The following is a 26204-nucleotide window of genomic DNA, read 5'->3' as shown; positions in this document are numbered from 1 at the left end:
TGCGATCAATACAGGGAAAGACAATGTAAACAGATGATTTGAGGGGGAATTCAGGTACTGTGCAGATAATGTGTTTGAGCTACCATTACGGTATCTAGCGCAGGTCTGTAGCCTTCATTTCCATCGTGAAGATGGAGGGCATGCAGTCTTTAAAGAGAAATGTTGAGGTGTTCGTGAGGTGTTCATGCTATTTGCAAAGGACTTAAGTGTGGGGCAAACAGCTGTTCAGCTGGGTTGTGCCAGTTGGTATTGAACCAAGCAGAGATTTGTGTGCCTCTATGGCTGGCTGTCTCAGACACTCTTCCATGTAAGCGACCTATTTTCTCTATTGTCCCAAGGGAAAAAGGTTGCTTCTTGGATGCAATCTGTGATACCACAATGGCTAAGGCATGCTGTTAAGCTTACTTGGGGCTGAAAGGAGGAAAAGATGGTCTCACAGGACTAAGCTGGGTTCGTTTATGCTCTGTGGCCCTTTGCACAGATGCAAGAGTATCTTTGGCTTTACAAACATGATTTGTAAACATCTCTAAATTGGTCTGTGTGCTATTTGCATAGGTCAATCTTTTGTTTCAAGGCACTAACTGGCTGTCATTGTTATGACAGTGTTCTTGCACTAAAAACAGGTGTCTATAGATTTCTGTGAGAACAACCTCAGAAGTTACCTTTGTGATTTTGACTTACTGTCCAAGAAATTTGTTTGTCCCCTGAAATCATTAATGGTTTGTAACATGCTACAGAGCAGCATAACCTTATTAAAATGCTTAGTGTGAAAGTTAAAAGCTATCTGCTTTATTGGCTGAAAGTAGATCAGCCTGTTTAGATTTCTTCTGGCATAATGTAGAAATAATCTCTTAAGCTGTTTTTATCAAGCGTCAGTTCTCTTCCCATATCATTATTTTATTGCAGTCCAACTGGCACTCCTCGTTTATTTTCCGTACTTTCTTTTAAATAAAATTAACCAGCTTTTATTGTATATGCACCATGTGTTTTCCCTTAGAAGACAACCAGGTCAAAAGCGAAACAACTCTGAATATTTAATGCTTGTCAACTAATGCATATCTTGATAAAACAATCTGATAACTTAAACTCATTTTAAATTTTTAATTTTTAATTTCCAGGCTAGGACTAAATGAAGGAATTTTTGGATGCCTTCTCTTCTCTTTTGATTCTTTGCCAGTTTTGATGATGGTATTTCAATAAAGTAATATTTATTTTCTTTGAAAAAAATATATTTATTCCCTATTTTTCTTTAAATCCATAAGATATTGTTTTCCTCTTTTGGACATGGAGAAAGAAGAGGTAATATATGACTGAGGTTTGGAGTAAAATTTATACAACACAAACCTGCTTGCTTCAATGTTAATATTTAAGGAAAAGAATGAGACACAGCAAAATGCGAGAAGCTAAACAGAAGGAATCTAGTCAGTGAACTCTAAGTCTTTGGGGTAGATTGTCAGGATACTTTTTTACATTTCACTGCTGGGAGCAGGAAGAATGCAATTTTCCTTCAGAACAATGACAGTTTGGCTGTACCCACCTACTACAAACAAAAGATAAGAGCTAGTCAATAATAAAACGATAGTTGACTTCGGCTCCACCGCTTTTGGAGAGAACTAGCAGTTACTTGAGATAATCTTTTCAAGGAAAAGTCAATCTGGTTGATAACAAAACTTCCTTGAACAGAGTTTAAGCCAGGAACTCTTTTCTGTACTCTGCATGGTTACAAATGCAGTCTCTTGCTGAAGGCTTTGGTCAAAGTCAGTCTGTGATCCTTCATTTCTGAGCTCTCCTAAGTAGTTCTAGCTGCTTTAACTTTACACACTTCTGTCATTTCTAACCCAAGTTTTCGCTTACTAAGACTGATTATAAACTGCTAAAATGTAAATTTCCTTAACTCAAGTTGATGCCTGAGCCAGTACGCAGTAAGGAAAATAGCTTCAAATACAAGGAACTGGGGTATTGTCCCACTCTCTTATGGGCTCACACCCTAACTGATTATCCAGATTACAAAACAGTTTGCATTCACTGCTTTGACTCAGTTTGGTTGATCTGGGAAATTTAGTGAAGAACATGCTTTTCGGGGAATACAGGCAGAGATTCTTTTGGCCTTGCTCCCAAAGGTTGGGAGGGAAGTAAAGGGGAAAAAGTCTTCCCAAGACCTTGAAGGTGAAACTCTTCCACATGAGAAGGCCCGGAGCAGCTCAGTTTTTCAGAGCAGTCTCTTGAAAAGAAATCAACTGCTACTTTCGGAGCACTTATGTGTGGGGTTACAAGTCTAAACAGGCAAGTGATTTCCTTCAGCAGCAGTGGTTACTACACAGGTGATAGATGGAAGAACATTCTTGAAACTCTCTGGTGTTCAGAGCCAAACTCATAAAGTTTATGAACCCGTAGTTTGAAAGCACACCAAACCCCTAAATCCAGCCCTGGGCAGGGCCGTAAGGGGCAACAGAGCAGCCAGAGATGCTTTCACAAAGGTATAAATCTACAGCAGGATGAAGGATGGGATACGTTCTGCTTTGCTCTGAACAGAAGCAGCACGTGAACTCCGTGCTGTTGGAGCCTTGCCTGTGTTTATGCGCTGGGCGGCCTGGGAGGTGGCCGTGCTGCCGGGCCAGCAAGCGATTCAGGCACGGATGCGGTGCATGAATGGGAGCATTCATTGCCGTTCTCTTCTCATGCTTCTGTGAGCCTCAGGGTGTGATCCTGTGCTGCTGCCCCTAACCAGGAGCGGAGGAAGAGGCTGCCTCTGTCCTCCTTCCCCTCTACTCCAGTTTCCTTGTAAAACTAAAAGCAAGGTTCAGCTCAGAGAGCACTGATCTAAAATAACGTGCGGCTAGCCATAATAAAGTCCAGCCTATCTCCAATTTACTGAACTATCTGCGACTGTGTAGAAAGTCCTGATAAGATAGTCCTCACACCACTTTGAGGGAGGGAAAAAAAAAAAAAAAAAAAGATGTTAAGCAGATCAGAACTGCTTTACTCAGGTCATTTTCAAGGACCCGAGTATATTTTGTACAGATCCCTTCCCACGTATTCTTAACCTATTAGCTGCTCTTTAATGTCAGACACAATCTGGGGTAAAAACCACAAAAAGTGTCTGTTCCAAACTCACATGTGACCACATCAAGGGACTCTAATTGTGTCTCTCCATAGCTCAGGATTATTAAGCCTGTTGGACAGGTTATAACGGCTGGTTTCCCCACAGGGCCTCGCAATAGCATGACAGTCATTTTCCACTTAATGTTTTACAAAAAGCAAAATATTCTTCTAACTCCTGTTTCCTAACAGCAGGACCCACAGTTTCTGTTCAGCTGAATGCCATCCCCCGTTCCCTACCCGAATAACTGCTGCAGCTTTTTTGACATCTGACACTGAGGAAAAGGCTTTAGAGTGCGAGTCTCCTTCCGTGGCAGCACGAGGAGCTGCTGTTGGCTTCACCACAATGTCTGTAAAGTATTTCTACTTTTCTTTGAGCTTTTTTCTTTGTATATGTTTCTGTAGCCAGACACATAGCTCTGTGTGCGCGCAGATGACAGATGTGTTTATATTGCTTTGGAGGTGGAACAGTGTGTAGAGTTACATTTTGCCAGATGAATGTGAAGTACTAAAGTAGGCTTCACATGCTTAGCTCCAACAAAACAGATTTTTTAAAATGGTTCCTATGGATAGCATACTGTTTTCCATGACAAAATCTTAAGTGTGTATCATAATGCTGAAAGTAAGGTGCTCAAAATGAGAAGGTAGGATATACTGAAACTCAAAGTCCCTGTATTGGGAAAAGAGAAGGGAATCTCTGTTCCTTCCCCTACAACAGATAGTAAGGCTTTTTTTCCCCCTCTATATATTAGAGCGTGAACCAGTTCAATTCTTCCGAGTGACAGTTTGCTCTCTGTGATGTAACCCCGATAAGGGTAAGCATGTAAGCTTTGAAGGATGTACCACTTGTATCTATAAACACAGTGCCTGTGCATGACACTTGTCACCTTCTTATTTATCTTAAGAACTGAACAAAAATTTTCAAAAAGTGTACTACAGACTATAAGGATGGTGTTGACAAGCCCAGAGGAAAAATGATACTGCTTTAATGCTTTGGGGGGTTTGGAAGACTGCAGAGTATAAACTGTCATGAAGCCAACTTAATATAACTGTTTCTTTTATACTCTAAGGATTCACAAGGGACTTCACTGCTAGCATACAGGAAATAAAGTCTGTTGTGCTAGAACAAGACTTTGTTTCTTACAATTTAGAAAACTACACAAAGTTTCCTTACAGGAAATGTTACAATTCATACAAATTCCCATATTTATTTGTAGACAAAAATTGCTATTCACATAGCAGGAAAACTAGATGAAAACAGATGGCATAGACTTAAGGCCATTATGGGTATTGGTGAACAGACCTATATGATGCCAATAAATACAACTACACAAAAATGTACTTTAATGTAGAGAGATCTTTATTATTGTCTGCTTTTCCAGTAATGGCCGATTTTTTTTTCTAACAGGAATCCTTGAAAATAAATTGTTACATGAATGAATTTCTTCAGTGAGGAGCTTTCAGAGTTTATTTTAGGTGAAGCCTGTCTTCTGTTGTTACACTATTCGACCAAGATAGACCGACTTGGGATATTTTTCCTTTAGAGCAGGCCACTGAACAATGAAGTAATCTGAAAAGTAGTAAAGAATCTTTCCAGACAGGGATAAAGTTTCCACGCGGCAGATGCTTTCTACGTACACAATGACTGCTCTTTTTATTCCTAGAAGCCCAAGAAGAAGAGCAGATATACAGACAGGAACACATGTTCCTGGTCCATTGCACAGTATCTAAAAGAGAAACATTTTATAGAAGTAAACCATGAGTTTTTTTCATATAGTAAAGAATTAAAAATGCACATATTCTAGTAACATTAAATGTTACACACAAAAAAAGAAAAAAGATTACAAAGATATTTTAAACAGAAGAGGCAATTGAATATGTAAAAAAAAAAAAGGGGTGGCAAACCCAAGACATTATTTCAAAGTAGCTGCCAAAAGAGATCATTACTTCATTCTTCAAGGAGAAGAAGAGCTCTGAAATGGTACAGTCTGCCTAAGAAGGAAGCAGAAAGGACTCCTGGGCTCTTGGATTTACAACTAAAACAGCTTCCATTCTCAATCACAGCTTTGTGTTGTATCACTCATGAGATTTATGCACAGATTAAAGCATAATAAGGCCAAAGAAGTTTAATTAGGATTACTAAACCTTGGATTCAGTTATAAACCCCTTGAACTTTGGCTTAAGTCAGCAAAACACTTGAGAGTTCAGCAAAAATGTGCTGACGAATTAGGACTTTCATCAAAACTTACTAGCTGATCTGCATGACCAGAATTCTTTTTATTTTAGTAAACACTAGTATTTACCAAAATGCCTTCCTTAGGTAGGCTTATTTCTATGTATGTGTTGCATACTTGTAGTAGAGGGTCTCAAATTCACATGTAAATGTTAACAGCAAAAGAAAGTGGTCTTTCAAACTTAGACATTGACAAACTGACAAACAGCTTGCCTAAAACTAAAAGCTTTAAAGCAGGGTATGTATCAGGCATACTACTTGAGTATCAAAATTGGTTTCAGGCAAGGAATTTCTTACTAAATTTAACTGCTACCATGTAATCAGCACTTTTCTGCACAGCTGGGGGTTATATGGAAATAGAGTTCTTTTACAAAATCGTGGTCCTGTATCCTATGAACTTACATTTTTGTTCCAAGTTCAACAGCTTGTGAAAAACGTTATATTGGTGGGGAGGAGAAAAAAAAAATAGAGTTTCTGTTTCAGGGCTGTAACAAACATTTCAGAATGTTTCCTTCCCCGCTTCATGGTGAGATCCCACTTATAAACTGGATGACAGCACCTTGCCTCGGTTAAAAGTAGACGCTTTTGATGTTACTGACCTGCTCACGTACACTGTCCTTTGCCTCTAAAATGGACCCAGAAATCTAGTTTGGGGATGTGAAGACCATAAGGTAATACTTTCTTATCAGAATCCACAAAACTTGATATTATATGTAAAGTTATTCTGATTTTACTGTTTATCTTAATTTAATTTATCCAAAACTTGCTGGTATTTTCTGGCAGACCCTTTGAACCAACATACTGTATACTGGTTTTGTCTTGAAATACTTGTATAAGAAAACTGCAAGAGCGTAATTCTTTTGTTAACAACTACGTAGCAAAGAAGTGATTAAGCTGAACACATCCACTTTGCATATGATATTTCTGAAATCAAAGTCATATTCTCCGGTTTCAAACCTCCTGTTGAACTTTCTTTCAAGTGAATCGATGCTGGGGCTTAAAAACCTACTCTACAATCTGATGAGAATGAAAATCCGTTTTTTTATATATTTGGCTTGGCAAGCAAGGATGTAAGCCAACCACACTTGGCCTTTTAGCATTTCAAAGAAACTTCCATACCTGTTAACTAAACCATGCATTTTGCCCTATTTCCTGACAAGCTTGATTAATTTGCACTGATGGTGATCCTGCTATTGGTATATGGTTCCTGATACCTAAATTAAAGCATGTTTGTCTATCTCTGTTTAGTAATAGCATTTGTTACTGTAGTGTAAACATAGGTGTATGAATCAACCTGGAGTGTTTTTCTAAGTTTTCAGGGAAAAAAAAAAAACAGAAACACAATCAACCAGGAAATCTGCTGCAGAACCTGCTGTGTTTCAGACAAACATATAAGAAGCACCAAAACAGTCCAATTATTTACTGCTTTTTCTTGTGAGTTGAATATTCAGTCTGACTACTGCTTTCAGTTTCAAAATTCCACTTTAACTAGATAGATAAAAATGTGTGCTGCTGCTAAATAGAAACTCTATTTTATCCTTTCCTTGAGTAGAGCTACCTGGAGTACAAGTACTGCCTGCCTCGTTTTCACTGCTCTCCAGGATCTTTTTCTGCTTCATTCGAGTCCCATCCCCCTCCCTTGTCCTTTCCTCATTGTCTTCCATTTCAGTGTTTCTCTGCTCTCTGCCCAGCCCTCTGAGAGGTCTCCACCCATCCTCTCCTTCCTCATCTTTGTGCTCTCAGTACTCTCCTCCTTCTGCTACCCTATTCCCAGGCATACTTCCACCTCTCTTCCTTCTGGACTCGCGCTGGCTCTGCATTCTTCTTGCCTCCAGCCCCTGTGAAAGCTCAGCCCAGCTAGCTAAAGCAAGGGAAGAGTTTCACATCGTTTCCTTACCTTCTACAGTCTGACACAAAAAATAACAATCACTGATGAGATTTATGTCGCACAGAAATCCTAACATTCTCCTCATCCCAGAAGCTGAGGACGGTACGACAGGTTTTATAAAAAGCTGAATTAATAATAAACATGATGTTTATCAAGCCACTGTGCCATATACTTCGTTCTACTTCCCTCCTTCATTAAACTTGGCTAAAAGCTCTAGTCTTTTCAGTACTTTGACTGGGTGCAGCACACAGCTAGAATGAATTCCAAGCTAAAGGTACTCACAAAAGATTCTGTAATGAAATAATATTAAATTGGTCTGTTTGTGAATATATACATAGATCTAAAGGCCACACTGAGTTGGTGCTATTACTTTGCTGAGCTACAAGCCAGAAAAGCAATAATCAAAAATAAAATCCTAATAAACCATCTTTACTATATACAGATTTAGATATGACATACTCAATTTATACCTTCTACTAGCTGTTTATAACTTGTGATCTGCTTCTTAGATGCTCTTTGATTCATGGAAAACTCCTTGCATGGGGAAAAAGGATCAGGAAAATTATGGAATAAGCATCTCTAAAAAAAATTATCTGATCATAACTCATGCCCTTTCACACATACCCCTTCAAACAAGAGACAGCAGATGTGACGCCACGGGATCTCTGTATTCAAAATGTCCACTAGATACTCTGGCTATAGATGTTCACATTCTAAAATCCTCTGTTTTAGGAATTCTGCCCTGAAAAAGACTCTGGTACAAACTTGCTGAACCCAACAGACAAATAGATCCCTGTCTGAATTTGGGGTTGTGATCTTTAAGTCAGAACTATTAATCAACCTTTCTGATCATTAAAAATTAACCTTCAGTTAACCTTCAGTACGTGTCTAGAGACATGTCATACCTGGAACTATTAGGGCAATTCCCCTCCAAAAATCTTGTCTGACCAGCCCTACTTACTCACTCCCTCTCCCGCTGTCACTGGGAAGAGACAGCAGTGCTTCCACCATGTGCAATGCAATGCTAGACACTCATCAAGAGATACAAGGGAAACTTCTGAGGAAAGGAGCATGCACGCCCTAAGGACGAGGACCTGTTACAGACCTTTAAGCTAGAAACGCTGCCATTTACTTCTTTCCAGCCAGCAAACTTTTCGTGAAGATGGAAAGGAGCTGAATGATCTGCAACCTTCCCAAAGCTTGTAAGAGAAGATACGCTCTCCTTCTTGGGAATTTCAAAACACTGTGCCAAAGTAACTTTTGGAGAATGATTGATGTCTTCCATCTTGCAAAGATCAAGGCTTTTGTTTTTTCCCCCCCAGCAGAATCTGTTGGGGAATCTTGTGGGAATTATTAGTGCCCCATGCAGCAGACACAGGCATCTATTGGGCAAGAAAGGACTAGGGCCTCTACAAGGTTGATCAGGCTATTTAGGGTAAGTGTTTCCCAATGTCTATTTACTTTAGCTACAAGGCTGCTTGTAGCATATTTGCCTTGCATGAGATATTTTTCTGATGGTTTCTGGTTTATTTGGTTCAGCCTTCCTCAAAGAAGCAGCAGAAAGGGCGAAAAAAAAGTGTCAAAGACAATTTTTGTGTTGTTGCCTTTCTGACCTCTGCTGCAACTGCCCACGGACTTTCTTGGTCACTGGTCCATCTCACTTTGTTGCCAGCAAGCTGTAAGGGATCATTCCAGAAACCAGCACAGCAGGTCTCTTTACACCCTTTGTGTTCAGCTTTAATGCAAAGAAATTCCCAGACAACTCTTAAACTGGCTGCCTGTCTTCACAGCGAGGCCTGTAAGCTCAATCCTACATACTGAAATCCTCTAGCAAGTCAACGGAAGCTGTCTTTTAAACAGTGAACTAATCAATCTGCTTATTGATGGAGGTTTGAAAGTAAAGCATCAGTATAAAACATTTATGCTTAGTGATTCTACAAATCTAATTTCATAATAATCACTTTCCCATAAAACTGGAATAGTTCTTGCCTTTGTGTTTCAGATATTTTCTACAGCCATTGAAAGAAAACAAGCTAAGCCAGCAGTCTGGTACACAGGGAACTCTGGCACGTGGCACCATTGCTGATAAAAACTGCTTTAGAGTTGGTGAATGCAGCACTGTAGCAGAGTGACATTTACCAGCTCAAACACTGAAACCATAGCTCACAGATTCACTGGGACTAAATGTCAAGCCACTGGTTAGAACAAAAAGTGAGAAAAGCAGAAAACTTGTAGATTTTCCTGTAACTATGTAAACATGTATTTGCTGTAAATCTTTAATGAACACGTATTTGAGTACTGATTACATTTCCAAATTACGATAATCAAATGAGGGCAACATCAGTCCCTCTAAACCTAGTCAGAAAGTAAAAAAAAAAAAAAAAAAAAAAAAGTGAGACTTGATTTGCATAAGAAACTGTTAACACCTGCTGTTCGTAATGATTTCCACAGAGATTGGCCTTTACCACCTGGACAAGAGCAGAGCAACTCCTCACAGCCTGGGGCTGGGCAGCTTGTAGCATGGTAATGCTGACTGTGGGGCAACGCACACACCTGAACCCAACACCTTACAGCTCTGCAGCCCTGCAGCTAGCTCCTGGCAGGCACGGGGTCAGGGCATTGCTCGTGCCTCCCTGCTGCCCTGGTAATGCCCCTTCCCCACGGGGCTAAACAGCCAGGGACATGAATAAGGGAGAGGATGGTGGGGGCAGAGAGCTGCTAAAAGAGGTAAAGGAAAACAGGAGGATACAAAATTGGGTTTGACCCAAATGGGGTTAATTGTGTGACCTTTGTTTATCTATGCCAGTAAACAATGTTTAACAATGTTAAAAAAAAAAAAAGCAGCAATTAGGTATTTTCTGCTTCCTAGCCTAAAATGCTTGCTTATAAATTTTATTTTCTTCATATTTTTGCTGGACTGCTAAAACTCAGCTTTTGTTGATAAATACTTCATTTCAATGGCTAATTAACATTTGGGAACAAAAAAGTAACTGTTCAGCTTATGAAAGCCCACAAGATATCTCTGAGGTTTGTCGGGAAGGCCAAGGAAATCTGAATAGCTGTTTCTGATATTTTAAGGAAGGCAAAGGAAAAGGAGAGGGCATTTAAAAATGACAGACCCAAATGTGCTGCTGTTGGTGGCTGGACTTGCATAACAACAACAAAAAAGAAACGCCCTAGCAAGTTATAATGTATGAAACCTTACAAAAAAATAGCTTTAGAAAACTCTACAAAAAAGGGCAGACAAAAAAGCAAGCCTTCCACAAAAGCAGTAAAAGTAACAGTAAACAAACACAATTCAATGACACATAAACAAGAAACTAACAGGGAGCAGAACAGGCTGTCTTGATACAAAGAAACCTCACTCCTGAAACCACAAATCTGACCGTTGAATAACCTGAAGATATTTCAGAAACAAGGGAAATGGAACCGAGAATGGTTACGGTGACAGGGAAACTGAACAGCTAGATTTAGTGAAAGCTCTGCAGAAGTCCTTGGACATGGAGAGGACAATTAAAAGAAAAACCATAATAACATACTCATTTTTATGCATGGGCTGTTTTTGGACTTCTGCTTTTGTTAAGTAGGAGCTAGGGTTTTTAACATTTCAGGAGTTTATTACCTTTTGTGATTTCAGAGTACAATAACGAATTTGTGTGTTTTGTGGGTATTTTGCTGGGGGGGTTATTCCTTTCTGTGGCATGAGAAGTAAGAGAGAATCTGCAATGAATTCATTTGTATTCCACCATGCAAATTACAGCATCTCATGAGCTCATCTCCACTTGCTTGTTTTTAATATTATCTTACTGTATGAAAATTTCACATTAATGCATTGTAAAATGAAGTATCCAGTTGAACAATTTTTTTTTTCACCCACAGAAGTACTGAGTGGCTACAAAGGTAGGTGTAATGGGCTTCTTGGTCTCAGCTGTTACCATGTCTTTTCCCAAGCTTCTCAGGGACCTGATTCAGCTCAGGGGATCCCAAGCAGCACCTGCAGTCTGCGAGAAACACAACTGTGAGCATTACAGCCCTGTAGTTGTGGTACCAGCTCTCTTAATATGGGAGACTCTTCTAATGAAAAATTAAACAAACAAAAAAGTATTGATGAACAAATATCTCAAACTTTAATTGGAAATTTATTTACATTGTGAGCTCATGATCAAGATGCAAGCATGGAGAGCCAAGAAACCCAGGCTGTATTCATGACTCTGCTGTGATGTCAGCATGGGATTTGGGATCTGGTACTTATTTTCTCTCATATCAATATTTTCTACTTTAACACCAGGAAAACAGTAATTTACTGCTCAGAGGGGATGCATCAAGATTCCTGTATACCCTTCTCGGTGAAGATCTCCAGGTATGATGAGTATTGCTTTTATTAGCATGCATTTGCATTGATGGCAAACACAGAAAATTTGTGACTTTTTTCATAGCAACTAAATTTAAAAGGCTTCAAAAGATAAATTGTCGGTGTACATGGAGGTACTGCAGTTGTGACAGAAATCAGGAATTCTAGGGAATACAAGTCCATTTGGTAATCAGGAGAAAAAAAAAACAAACAGAGAACCGCCTTAATATTTTTGGTGTTTTTTGATGTTTAAAATAAGCAGGATCCTTCTCCAACAATTCCCTGTTATTGTTGTTATTGGTGGGGAGGAAGAAGAAAGTCAGGTTGAACAATATAAAGGTCATTAAACTAGCTACTGGCCTATTCCTTTTGAAAAATAAAGATCTTGCCCAGTTCATTTCCCTCTAAAACCTCTGTATAAACAGCTAAAACTTCACACTATTTCTTGCTTGAATATACCTGCATTCTCAGGCCAGGACAAAAAATCTAGATATGTAGTCTGATGTAAATCAGGTAGTTAAGGTAGAATTGAATCATACCTAGATACCCTTTTATCTTCTACTCTCCAAGCCCTGGAATGACCATGAGTACAAAACAATAGTTCCAGTGTTCTATAGCAGGAGCTTGTGTTCACGCTAGTCACCAGTTACAGCTTGTAGAACTGCCATGAAACATTTCTAGTCCACTCCTGGGCATTTTATTGCTACAGTTCCATTGTTATTATCACATAATACCCACAGTGGGTGAGGTGCTCTTCAAAACAAGCAGAGACTTGTGTGGTTCTAAGGCAGATTACCCAACAAGGGTAAATAAGAACAGTGAACGCAAGAGAGATGTGGGAGAGCAATGACTTAAATTAGAAAACTGTGCAGTTGGTTTCCTAATGTGCACTACCTTTTTCTGCTTTCGATAGGAGTATTATTTTCATTAAAGAATAAAAATGTATTAGGAAGCATCATCAAATCCCTCATTTTCCTAGCTCTCACTTTAAAAAAAAAAAAAAAAAGCTGGAGAGAGGGAGACAAAAATCCTACCTGGTGGGTTTTTCTAGAGGTGGAAAACAGTAGTTCCATAAAATACTAGGGACCAGATACAACTGGATTTAATCATAACAGCAATAAGCATTGTCACTTCTGCCTTCTAGACACTTAGTTGCCTGGCCCTGAGTTACTAGCCAACTGTCCTCAGAGGTAAGAGACAAGGCAAGGAGCACCGCTGACGTGCCATGCATCAGTCTCCATGTGCAAAGTAGTAGTAGAGAAACTCCTGGTTTCTGGACCTCAGCAGAGTTCAGGAATGTGGCTACTTGATGCCATCAAGCTATAAACAGCTCAGGTCTGTTTCTGGGTATGCCTAAGGGCTTACATGTTGAAAAGACAGATAACTGGGGTCATGAAAAGTCTCAGGAGTTAGGCAACAGCTTAGGAAGGTAAGTTTGAAAATCTAGATTTGGATGCATACAGAAATGTGCAAGTTTGACTTTTTGGGGGGGTTAAACTAACCTTAGTTACCCTACTTAACTGCCCCTGTAATCAGGCAAAAGGTAGCAGGTCTGTGACTGGAAAGAAAAGGTCTTTGGAGTGATAGTTTCCATCCCCATAAATGATGCTGCAGATACACGGAAGCAGAAGGGGATGTGAGCTCAGCATTCTCCCCAGCCTAGCTACCAAATGTAAAATGAGAATCATAGAACCAATCAGCCAAAAACAATGCTGAAGGACAGGCAAGAAAGCTGTACTAATACTCAAGTCTGTTGGAAGGTTGGTGCTGGTTATTAAAACTTTAACACCCAGGCTGTCAATGAGACCAGCCAAGCATCATTGTCTCTGCCAGACATCTGTGTGAGGAAATAGTGGCATGAGTGAGCCTTGTAAGAAAACTCAGAGATGGATAAAAGGTTGCTTAAAAAAGAACAAGCTCACCATGGCAGATGCAGGCTGGAGAATAAGTTAACTCCCTGTCTGCATTACCATGGAGTACCAATGGCCTGTTCTTTATTGCTGCCACTTCTAAATTTGTGGGAAGTAAAAGAAATTTGACATTGTGTAGATGAAAAAGTTGGTCACAGTGCAATTCAGCAAAGGGCCTGTGCCAAGCACATGGAATGGCAGTTACCAAACCACACCTGCAGCTACAAACACTAGGTGCTGGATGTCTTTCAGCAAGCTGTTATTGCACTTACTGTCACCTTGCCTGAGTGTCAGCCTGACAATGGGCTTGGTCAGAGAGCCACGAGAAATACTATCAAACCTTCTAGAGCCTGTTTAAATGTAAGAGAGCATCTCATCTCCTCATGTCAAAAAGTAATGCTTATTATAATAGCCTGCTTTTACTTGGAAGGAAAGGAGAAATGAAATCCAAAGATTAAATTAAATCATACATACTAACAGTGACTTGAAATGGGCCTTTAATTGCAAATCTCAATGTGTCTTTCATTAGTCAAGCATTCATTTAAGTAGTACTTTAAATAGGCACTTTAGGTTAGCTAAAACTTACATTTTGTAGTATATTAACATTTTTGAGGCTACTACTATACTAACTGTAGTTGCTATAACAAGAATCAGCATCAAATACCTGCCTGAAACTTCTTCACAATGCAAAACCTAGAGGTGTGAGCAGTCTGCGCTGGATGGCAGGGGCCTGGTTCAGCTGTCAGGTTTAGTGAGACTGCTCGCTTGAAACAGGGCTGTATGATGTATGTGGAAGTAGTGTGACCAGGGTGTGCATTAGGCTCATGACAGAGCTAATGAGTTAAGACTGATCAGCCTTTAGTTTAAATTGGACTTAAATCTAAGCTAAGATCTCAGTTAATCTTTACTGCTATTGCGATCCCCCTTCTGAAATGTGGTATCTAGAGGCATGTCTGACTGGTGGTAACAGAAGACACAGCTACCAAGCTAGCTTTAAAGCTGCTAACCTGAATGGCTTGAGATGTTTATCTCTGGTCAGCAGAGGGTAATTCGACATAGTGGCCGCAGGGTAGCTGTGCACAGCACACAAAATACAAGGTAGAGGAGGGGCAAACATGACTCATTTTCATTAACACTAGGAAGTTACAACACAAATTTGGATGTCTTCGCTTTGTTTTCTTTTTAGACTATACAACTTAAATCACTGGTCTTAATCTGATGTTCTCACTCATTGTTTTGACCGTTTTGATCTTAGAAGAACAACGGTTGATCAGACATTGTAAAATCAATTTGATCCAAAAGAACTATAAGCAGGGGAGAAGGATTCAGTAAACAAAAAAAGTGAACCAGCCAGTCTTAATACTGTATTATACAAAGTTCACTTGTTATGAAGTGAATAGAGGAAAAAATGTCACCACCCAGATTTTGTAGTTTTCCACCAAGTTCTAATAAGAATCGTGATATACGGGACAATAGCTTATTATTCATCATAGCAATTTATCAAAGCGCTATGAACTTCAGACATTTTAGGCAGGGTACAAAGAATGGAAAATCTTAGCTAAATGAAATAATGATTTCCTTTCATATAGCTTGCTGTGAATACTTCTGTAACAACTCCAGAAGCTTGCTGTAGTGAATTTAACCAGCCTGGGGACCAGCGCGTGTAATGGGATGTGCAGGCCTCAGATGAGTCATACGAGAATCGGTAGGCTGCTAGGAGCATAATCAGCTGTGCAGATTTCAGGCTTCTATAAAAGTTTGAAAAGGAGAGTCCTATTCAGCTGACAGCTGGTGGGGAGGGAGACAGCACAGCTTGTTGTACTTGCTGTGCAAATGTAAACTTCTTACTGGAGACTTCCCACGGGAAGGAGGCTCTAAAGTGGAAGGACTGCCTTCTTTGCCTGATTTAACCCTGGCTTTTCCAAACAGCAGTGGCCTGAAAATATCTGCTTATCTCAGGCTCTGTAGAGCACTGAAGCAACAGACACTGCTGAGGAGCGTCCCCAAAGTTTAGGATGCACGATGCAGTAATGAATGGAGCTGCGGAGCTTTGAAGGAGAGTCCAGCACTGACCCAATTACACATCCCATCTGTGGCTGAAAATGAGGGCTGGATGCAATCTCTGTACGCTTTTCTATTGTGCGGTGCGTGTGTATCCTTTGTTTTCAGCTTGACTTTGCGGTATGCCAGAATGCCTGGAGTAATTGTGATCCAGCCAAAGGGCTGGATCACCTGAAGACCTGGTTTCAGGGTTGGCAGATTGGCCCAGAGACTACAAAGACAATAGCTCTGTGAGGAGCAAGAAAACTGAAGACTAGGATCCTCTGAACTCGTAGCTACTGCCTCTAAGCACATTATAGAAAGGCTGTAGCATTATGCCTTCTTGGACAACAAATAATATATAAAAGATTCAATAACTTTTCTCTATCTTTGGGAAAATCTCTGTGCAGCTCGTCTATTTTTCTGTATCCGTCTAAGCAGGATTTGCATCTTTCCCTAGATAGCAGATCTTCTAACACTTTATTTTGGGTTTAAGTTTCTTCTCAACTTTTCTCTCAATGAAGGCAATAAAAATCTTTTCTCTGACCAGCTGCCTGTTTTCATGGTAGGATTTTGTAGTCTTTGAGTCTATAAGTGCATATTAAATCTGGCTGCAGCTGATGGTGTTAAGTTTTTTTTTTTTTGTGGGGGAAGGAAGGTGTAGACAGAGTGTGCTGCCACGAGCCTTGCTTTCCTGGAATTTTAGGTCTCTGCATAGGAAGCCCATATAAGGTTGACATATTGTAAAAACTGCCCAGCATAGATGTGCCTGCAAAACATTTTGATACCTATATTTCTATAATTCTGTATTTGGCTATAAGAACACAAGACAATCATCACTTCTGACGTCTTAATTCTGTTACTTGCTTTAATACCTCTAAAGGGATTTAACTTTGCACAGTGCAGATGCTCATAACTCAGAAATGGGCCTCTTGAATATGATCTCAAACTGAACAACTCAACTAACTTTTACATTTCTTAAACTCTCTGGGGGCCCATTTTAAGTGCGGGTCAAGTCCTGCAAGACAGTAAAGGTCTCCTGGAAGTTGTTCAGTTCTTTCTGAACTCACTGTCTTGAAGAAGGGTTACATGAAACTGCTTTCTCATGTAAAGTAAACTAAGAAGCTTTGCCAGAAGATCAGTGTGAGACGAAAAGGGGACACAGTGCTCATGTAAATAAGTACATATAAAGTAACTCCTGTGCTGCTAGGTTTGTTGTTTTTCCCCTTGTAGCTATTTTGGCTGGATAGTTTTGCGAGTTATGCCAGCCTAAGCCTATCTGCTCCAAACTTGCCTTTGTCCACCTAATGGTTTCTGTCTCCCTTTGCACTACTTCTCTTATCCCGCATTCCTTAAAGTGAAACTGCAACAAATCTGCTTTTCTCTAGCTTTTGGGTGTCTGGAAAAGACTTCAAAGGATATAGCTAGTATTCCTTCAAACAACAAGTTTGTGACAAGCCTAAAAGCAAGTGTAAAGATTTGGGGATCACATGTATGTATAAATGACTTAGAAGCAATTCAAATGTGTCTTTCCTTCTTGCAGTTCAACAAAAACAATTGCCTAGGCTGAAACGGTACTCTACTCATAAGCTCTACTGTTCAAAAATACGAAACTCTCAGCATGATGTAATAGTGTGCTTGCTTCTATATTCAGGTGTTGGTTTCCATGCCAAAAGTTATAGATTAATCCTGTAAACTCCAGCATTTGTTCCACCCTTTTGGGGTCTTTAAACTACTAATCATTTATGTTCTGCCAAGAGTAGGGGGAGTTGCAATTCACTGAGAACATTTTCCTCTAAAGGCAATTAAATATTACCAGTTGCTTCACGTACCACACAGAATCTTTTCACTGGCAATGCGGGGCATTTTAATCCCCATACCGCTTTACTTTGATAAGTGCTTTAAAATCTTTACAGCTCTCTGACTTACTGTGTTTTGAAGAATTCCTAAGCTATGAGATACATACATACACAACTAGTAGTATAGTATGCAAGTAGTATGCAAAGCTACTTTGAAGTGGTATAAGATTAGGCATAAAGCCAGAAATATTCCTGCCAGTGGCAGTACCAGCTGATGTTGTGGCCAATGATAGTACCTGGCAAAAAATATTTGGGAACTCCTTCCCCTCAAGCCCTTTTCTAATCATGGATAAGGAATCTTTGGATAGAATTTTGAACTAGAGTTTCCCTTAAACACTGCAAAGGTCTTATAGGCCTTGCTAAAATGTATTCTTAATTTTATGAGGACAAGTGTTTTTCAAAAGCATTAAGCTTTTGACATCTTATCATAGTTTATCAACTCCAACCACATTTCTGGTAATTCTACATGTAAATCCCACCATCACTTTAAATTTCTCTTGTAAACAGAGGAACCATGGAATTAGTAACTTGCTGCTCTTCTCCTAGAATGTATCCTATTGACACTTTTGGTAATATATTAAGCTACACAGTGGGATTTCCAGTCAGTTTCTTTTGCAATATTTAGTTTAAAAATCTATATACATCAAATGAAACCAGTGGTGTAGCAAGGTAATTCCTAAATATCTGATACCTTTCCTGTAAGATATCTGCTTCATGTAAACTACCCATTAATATTTCCCCCCCAAATTAAAATCACTGTAGAAAGAAAAGTATCCCCTCCTCCGTCCCAACTTAATAGGCTTGAAAAAAAGGACTGAAAAGAAACTGTGTTGTTCTGCACATTAAACTGTTCTGAAAACTTCAGCAAGCAAGTAGCTTTTGATCTAACAGGAACTGAAAAGTACTACTGAAGCCCATGAGATCATACAATTCACAGCAGCTTCTCTAAATGTTCAAAATAACACAAATATATTTGAGCCTCTTTGGAATGAGCCATACAGTTCATAACAAGAACTAAAAAAGTCTGTTTACAAACATCCTCTGTGGGTGTATATACATTGTTACTAAATTATGAAAAATAACTTGCAACTGCACAAGTTTATACAGGTATCATTTAAATATTAAAAGTAATAATAATTTGAAATTCTGCTAAAATGTCTTTTAAATCCCAAGTTTGGATATCTGATACCTTAATATGACAACTCTAGCAAGAGGTCAGATTTTACCAAAATTTTTCTTAGAGAATGGTAGGAGTCAAACCAGGGAGTCCAATGCACTACCTTCTGAGTTTTGCATTAACAAAAATCTTTATCGATCAGATATGTCTTACTATTTTGTTTATTTCTATAATCTGACAACCCTGAATGCTTCTGACTTGATAAAATGTGTGGAATGTTTTAAAATGCATGTTGTAATTAGCATGGGATTGCGGTTTTGTGAACAGCTAGAAAAAGCTACTAGAAGTGAGAGGCTCTAGTTGGTCTTTTGGCAGTGATGCTTTTTGTCATCAGATAATTGTTAGCCTGCCATAGACTAAATACATATGTATCTAGCTGAAAATTCCATGTAAGCACAAGAACTGAATTTGTATACATTTCTGCTGGTCTGAACCTGTCTGTTCCAGACTGGTCATACCATTTCTGGAGCAAGACCAGCCAACAAGATAACCAGGCTTTCAGGCATAGTTTGTGCTGTCGCAATCCTGAAGAGATATTATCAAGAACCTGCAAACCTGTTTGTGGTAGCTCTACTGGCATTCACTCCCTAATGTTACCTGAAAACTTTGAGAAAGGACACTAGTTTTGCTGGTCTAATTCCCTTGCGTGAAACCATTCTGTTTCTTGGTGTATTGCTACAATATCTCTTTCAGCTTTTAATATTCAAAAATGTATGTCCTGTGAACTGTAAAACTAAGCACACATATGTGATACAGTCTGCAATGTCTCGATATTCCAAATGCTTCTACAATGAAGATTAGCAAATTCTCAATACTTTAAAATTTACTTTACCTACCAAATCTGGTTTCAGTTTGTAGGTCAAAGGAAAGGAATAAAGTATGGAGTACAGGGTTGTTACCACGGAGGAGGTCCAAGATTGTCTAACCTCGCGGCTTCTGGGAATGCGATCAAGGGTGAACTGTAAGAGAGCATGATAAAGCTGAATTGTTATTTTTTCTAAGAATGTTGTTGTTCCTTCTATAGAGTTATTAGACCTATCTGTGCCAACATTTTTTTTTTTAAATCTAGGTTGGAAATATTTGGGTATGAAATCTTTTCTTAGATGCCTTATTCACTATCATGCTTAGCACTCTTTGGAATGAGGTTAAACGAAATACTAAAACTATATATTTATTTTTTAAATCGTTTCCAATATTACTTTAAAACATTCCTAAATTTAAAAACAACTCAGCTGGAGCAACTTCGTCTGCTGTATGTTAACTTAGTGCCCCTCCTAGTGGTCACCGAGACACATTTCTAGGTTTCATAAACTAGTCCAAACAAGGTGACTCTTCTTTTCATTGCCTGCTTAAATTCGTTGTGGATTTACACTGCAGAAAATGTAACGACATTTCTCAATTAATGTCCAGTGCATGCTATTAAAAATGTAATAGCAAATATCACTCTCCTTTAAGCGAGTACTCGATGAATATTCAGAAGAATATGCAAGACATACTCAAAATGCAAAATATTTGCATTTTAAAACAGGAAGGAACATAAAATAAGTTTAAAAAAATACTATTCATTGTTTTTTACTTAGGCAAAATTAGAGATCATCCAATGTGTGTAAAAGGTATCAAATTAACAAAATATGGATGTTTTCTGTTTGTCTCAGAACACTGTATGCAGCCAACAGTAATCAGGCTTCGTGCACTCTCCCCCGATGTCTTTGACATAGAGGAACCACACCTAAGAATTATTGCTACAGCCGAGGGCAGTCCTGATGCCAGCTCAATTTGTCATTGTTGAGATGAAAAACAAATACATTAAGTATACTGTATTGTCCAGTGATGTTAATATATTGTTTAGATCTGGACAGTGGTCACTAACTTCATGTGGGACACCAGATCACTAACATTCTGGCAGAATTCATATTGGGAGTGAGGGACTCTAAATATCATTATACATATTGAAAATTCCCCATTTACTTCAATTACACCATCTCTGACTAACACAATTTAGCCCTGGTGATTTGTGACTAGGAAAGATGATGTTACCAATAGTTGCACATTAAATACAAACTACGAATCAGTCTTGAATAGCTGTAACTGAGGTCTTTTTTATGTGAAGTGGAAAGAATTAAAACAAACAAAAAAGAACCCTTACAAATGCACAATATTAAGTTAATTTTCTTGACTGAAATTATCTTGTTTCATTGCAATAAGGTTCTTTAACTGTTGTAATACTGGAAGGCATTAACAGATGTTACAAACTGGCTGTTTTATATTTTATTTGAAGGTGTTGAAACTGATTGCATTAGTCTGATAACAAAATATGGAAAAACAAATGTGCCCCCTGCTCCCCATTTAACAGGATTCTGGTTATCACTATTTCTTAAAGCTTTGGAAGAGATCAGGTGATAAAAAGAAATGCTGTAAGTGGAGTTTAGACTCTTTCATAGTATGCCATCCTGTAAGAAATATGTATTGACAAGGTAGTTTCAGGCAGATCAAGTTTTAGTAGAAGTATTCGGATGTTCCCTTCACTGCAAGAATGGTATTAAATAATAAAGTTCTTGCCAAAGAACTGCATGTAATTTTCTCCATCATTTAAAAAAAAAAAATCATCAAAATTTGGCAGGGACCCCAAATAGTATCGAAGTAGAAATTTAGTTGTAGAATTGGAGTAAAGATCAAACTGGTTTTATATATGTTCTATATAAACTATATTCTTCACAATACATGCTTGAAACTTTGCACACTGACGTCTGTATCGTATGTTAGAACTTCAGCCCATGCATCAATTGACTCTTGAATGTTTAGCTGGGGAACAAAATAGAATTCTGTTTGTTTAAAAGCCACTGCCAGGTGTTTTTCCAGTCTCTCATCTAATGGAGTACTGTTAGTGTTCTGGACAAAGGCACCTCCTGAATCTTTTGTTGGAAAACTGCATAATATGTCTGATATCAGAAACAGACAAACTCTTCCCTACCTTCTATGGTCTCATACTGTTGCATTTATTTTTCTTACTGCTGTAGCAGAATCAGAAACCTTTTCATTATTTGAAGACAAATGTTCCAAACTGGCAATTCTATGATGTTGACAGAGTACTGCAATTTTAAAAACCAGTGATGTAGTCCTTACCTATTTAATAGCGTAGTTTTGCAAGCGTGCAGGGAAAAGTTGCATGCATGCATCATGGAAAACTGTCATTGCTGTGAATTGTTATAGTATCCTCAACTGAATATACTGCAGTTTTTCCAAAGAAACTGGTTTTATGTAGTCCTTTTTCATGCTGACAAACAGGACTTCCTAGCATGATAACTTTCATGAAACATAATGGAAAAGAAAGTGGTCAAGTGAGCATTATGTAAAGGCAAGTTAATCTGGCTTGTCCTCTTAGACATGGTGAATGGGGGTACAAGATCCCTTGAAGAATGTGTGTTATTCAGTCAACATATGTAAGTTGTCTTTCTGCCGCTAGACTAAGTCAGCAGGAGCTGAAGCAGGTTCTCTGTGCTGAGCGCAGAAGATAACCTGGCTATCAGCTGTGGGGGCAACCAAGTAGAATTACTGTGGTTACAGGTCGGGAGCCAGAGATAATAAAAGTGATAGGATGACCAGGGGCTTCTCTTAGGAGGCTTTTTGGATTTTATTTTCCGGAAGACTTGGTGGGTAGGTGTGCAGCATTTTGTTTCTTGTAAGCAAGATGTTGCTTTTAGCTTCTTTTCCTTCTGCCTGAATGCTGCAGCTTTTAGATCTGGGCTAAACCACATATCAGAAAGATAAATTGGTTATATTTGTGGTTTTTACATGGTAATTTGCTACAGAAATACATTGATTTTCTCTTAGATCATTATTCTAATCTGTCTTCTGTCCATTCCTTAGTTCTGGTAAAATATACTTCCTTGACAAGAAGAGGAAGGTAATGATTGTGGATTGAAGCTTTCAGAGTTTTCCCCTTCATTTATTCAAAGCTGCAAGAAGCCACTAACGTGATTTTTAAACGGGTATGTACTCTAGCACCCTCAGTGCCAAAACACACATTAGTTGAAAGCATACTCTGAAAGTTGGCAAATATATGCTATAGGCACGTGACCTTCACTTTCCAAAATGTATCTTCTATTTCACTCTGAATATTTTTGCTCAGTGGAAAAAGAATGGCCAAAGTAAAGCGAGCATCTGTTATCCAGACAGCAAACTCAGATGCAGCCAAGTACGTTCCTCTGGCTTTCAGTGCTCAAGGAAAATGTAACTACACGATGCGTTAGCAGTTGGCTGGGGGTAGGAAAGGGAAGTTGCTTAGCAAAACTAAGTGAACTAGTGAAAAATACATCATTTTTTAATACTTGAAATATGTATTTTTTAAGAAATTTAATAACTTAGGGTTGGACATTTTTCAGATAAGTGAATATGGTTCTTGATGCAAATGACTAATTACCAAACAAGATTTCTCTGAATTATGAAATACCTCCTGCCACTTAACTAAACTCATCCTCAGTACACAACAAGAGAAGGGACAGACACACTGAATTGTAAATGAAGTCATCCCCACTCGATTCAGCCATTTGTGGAATGCAAGGAACCTTCACCTTTAGAGTTGAAAGTGGGGTAGACAAACTTAAAAACTTCATTCCTAAGTGAGCTTGTTGCTCACCTTAGCAGCAGTTGCTTTACAAGGAAAGTGTCTATTCTGAAAATCATTAGTACTTAGTCCTAGTTTTCAGTCCTATCAGTGTTGCTGAAAAAACAGAAATACTGTAAGTGCACCATTAGAAATCAATGTCACATAAATAAGTTATTTATGACATGTTGTACAGCTTGCTCAAAAGGAATAAGATTTTTGTAATTGAAACACTAATTTCCATTGTACTTGTTCCATTTTCTAAATAAAAACGTAATCTTTCTACTAATTCCACTGGACATCAGATTGCACTTTACATCAGCAGAAAGTCATACTGCTGGTCTGTTAGTGATACAGTCAACTGGCTCAAAGCAAGAAAACATTTGATAAAAAGATACTCAGGATATTTTCATGATTTTTCATTATTTTTAGGAGTTCAGTGTTTGCTCAGTCTTCAACCAGAAAACTACTGACATTAAGATGCATTAAATACTTTTAAACACTTGTGTAACTAATGCTCAGTTTTAAAAACAAAGTAAAACACAGTCTAGAAACACAAAAGGAATACAATTTCAATCAAGGTTTTCTTAGATAAAACCTTAGATAATAATCCTTTCAAATATACACTTATGTCGCTGAGGGAAATGCCAAAGTAAAAAATAAAATAACACCACCAAAAAAAAAAAAACAAAAAACCCACACCATATTTCTATACAAATATTTTTTTATAGCTACAAGTAACGCTTCTGTGACTAACTAGTTTAGAGAATTAAGAGAGTTTTTTTTCAGCGTGCTTTTCTTAAGCAATAGATAGCCTTCTTTCTACAGTCACTTTTGCTACAATTATGTTCCCCCATTGTTTTAAATGGATTAGCATGGTAACCAGTGGTAAAGACCATTTTAAAAGAAAGTAAGGAAGGTAGGAGTGAAAATTGGAAGCGATAATGGCATTTGCTATTTTTAAGTACTTTGCATTTTCAGGGTCTCTCTAGTACAACATAAATCAATTTCATTTATTTAGCTCACTTTTAGCAACATAAAATCCAGTATGTACAGAATGGCACTTTAGCTGAACTTTAGTGAAAATGATTATCAATAGCTAGAAAATCAAAGGCACATGCTGATCTTAAAAATAACCTTTTAAAGAATCACTTCTAAATTGCCTTGAATTAGAATGTCATGTTGAGATCAATTTATCTTATAAGAGCATATTTAACGAGTTACCTGGGAATTGGAGAACTTTTCAGCCCTTTTTTGTTCAAAAGAACGTATTTTAGCTTCACTCATCTTATCTGAGTCTGCAAAAATATAATGTCTAGGCGAGTATGACTCTGACAAACAACTAAGTAACCTCAGGATTTCTGTTGTGTGCCCTCCTGTAAAAACAAAATAAACTGCTGTTAGTACATGAAATATTATGTAACTTTCCATTTCTTCAGTTGAATTAGTCGCTTTCCCTTTTAAAATTTTTTAGTACTAATAGTATCAGTCACACTCTTCTGAAAGGAGAAGATTCAATTAAAGGATGATTGAGACTGTTTAAGTAACATAATGGCAATTCAGGTCCCACTGAAGCTATATGGATGGAAGTTCTTCAGTTAAATGAGATTGAAACAGGATCATACAGAAGTGAGACATGTGTTTAATGTCCTATACATCACGCAAAAATAATTGGGTAGAATTACGCTGCAGTCCATATTCAGAGACCATACCCAAGTCCAGCTGTCAAAATAAAACTGAATAGGAGCTGCACCTTGGATGTGTAACTCTCACTGACCCGCCCGAGTGTTCAGCCTATGGCCTGGGAGACCAGATTCGGGGACTGCGCCGTCCCAGCTTGTAATGCTGGAAACGAGCAGGCAGCAATTTCACTCTGCAGCTAGGTCAGCGCAAAAGCTGAATGCCACGCACCAGACAGTCCAGCCCCAGCCAAAATGCCTCACCTACTGCCCTCGCGTGGGTGTCGAGCTTTTAACTGCAAGGTCACTTTGTTCGGGGAGCTGAACTGGCAGTAGGCTGAAGAGAAGGGCATGTTGTTCTTTTTTTTTTTTTTGTCAGTTTAGTTTCTAGAACTGGGGGTATATGAATAACGGTGAAGTGGGGAGGGGGAAGATGGTGTGGCTGTGTAGAAGGAAGTCTGCTCACCTGGGGCTGGATCAGCCTAACATCAGGCTGCACCCCGAAGTATGTACACGAGCGTTTATGGGATGTGTTGCTTTGTGCGCTGCTGGAAGTTGCAGACCAGAACAGTGAGCTGGACGTATCCCTGCTGCCTCCTGTTGTCAGCTTTCATCAGCCTCCTCTGAGACCTTTGCTATTGAAGCCAGGTGTCCCGGCCCAGCAAGGATCTGACGCTGCTGGACGAGGCGCAAGAATTTGCCCCCTCCCCACATGATTTTATGCACCAGTTTTCAAACATTTTTGGAGGGATTTTCTCGTAAGCGATGGCTTGTTGAAGCTTTCACAGATTTTAATAAAGTCGTCTGAGCATTCAAAGAAGTCTGTAATAATGGGTCTGAGCGTTGTGTGAATCTTAACCGACTGATGAATTTCTTCACCTGGGAAACCTTTTTATTTATTTTTTTAATATGTGCAAACTAGATTTGACAGGACTGAAGAAAAACAAGCACATTACCAGTCCTGGCCGGAGTAAAATCACCTGACGTTACAAAAACGCCGTCAAACAGCACAAAGACCGGCATTATTTTCTCGCCGGTCAGCGTGTAAGAAGCCCAGGGCTACGGCTCCACCGCGACTACAACTCCCGGCACGCACCGGGACGCCCAGTGAACCCCGCAGTCGCCCTCGCTCCGCGCTGCATGCCGGGAGCTGTAGTTCCCGCCGTCCTCCGCGGGCTCCCCGCCGCGCGACCCGCTGGCGGCGACCCCTACTCACCGGAGCCGGCCACCACCAGCAGGCTGAGGGGAGGCGCCCGCCGCCCACGCCGTCTCCTTGCCAGGAACGCCAAGGGGACGAGCAGGAGGAGGAGGAGGAGCAGGATGGCGGCGGTGCCGCTCAGCAGGGGCAGCGGCGGCTCCATGGCG

The 26204-nt window shown here is 39.2% G+C and overlaps 1 protein-coding gene across 1 annotated transcript; it reads right to left on the bottom strand.

Annotated features, from left to right (window-relative positions):
- Window positions 1–4438: 4438 nt before the first annotated feature.
- On the bottom strand, window positions 4439–26200 carry ALG14 (ALG14 UDP-N-acetylglucosaminyltransferase subunit; the record flags this gene model as incomplete). The annotated part of the gene is made up of 4 exons (XM_080602962.1): window positions 4439–4826; window positions 19394–19516; window positions 24385–24536; window positions 26056–26200. The coding sequence occupies 4 exons, from the start codon at window positions 26198–26200 to the stop codon at window positions 4596–4598; spliced, it is 651 nt and encodes a 216-aa protein (XP_080459088.1). The 3' UTR covers window positions 4439–4595.
- Between the last annotated feature and the right edge of the window lie 4 nt (window positions 26201–26204).

This window comes from Anser brachyrhynchus (assembly GCF_964034855.1).
Source record: "Anser brachyrhynchus genome assembly, chromosome: 8".
In the NCBI taxonomy this organism is placed as follows: Eukaryota; Metazoa; Chordata; class Aves; order Anseriformes; family Anatidae; genus Anser; species Anser brachyrhynchus.
The sequence above is the reverse complement of the archived record's forward strand: the minus strand, read 5'-3'. Positions and strand labels throughout refer to the sequence as shown.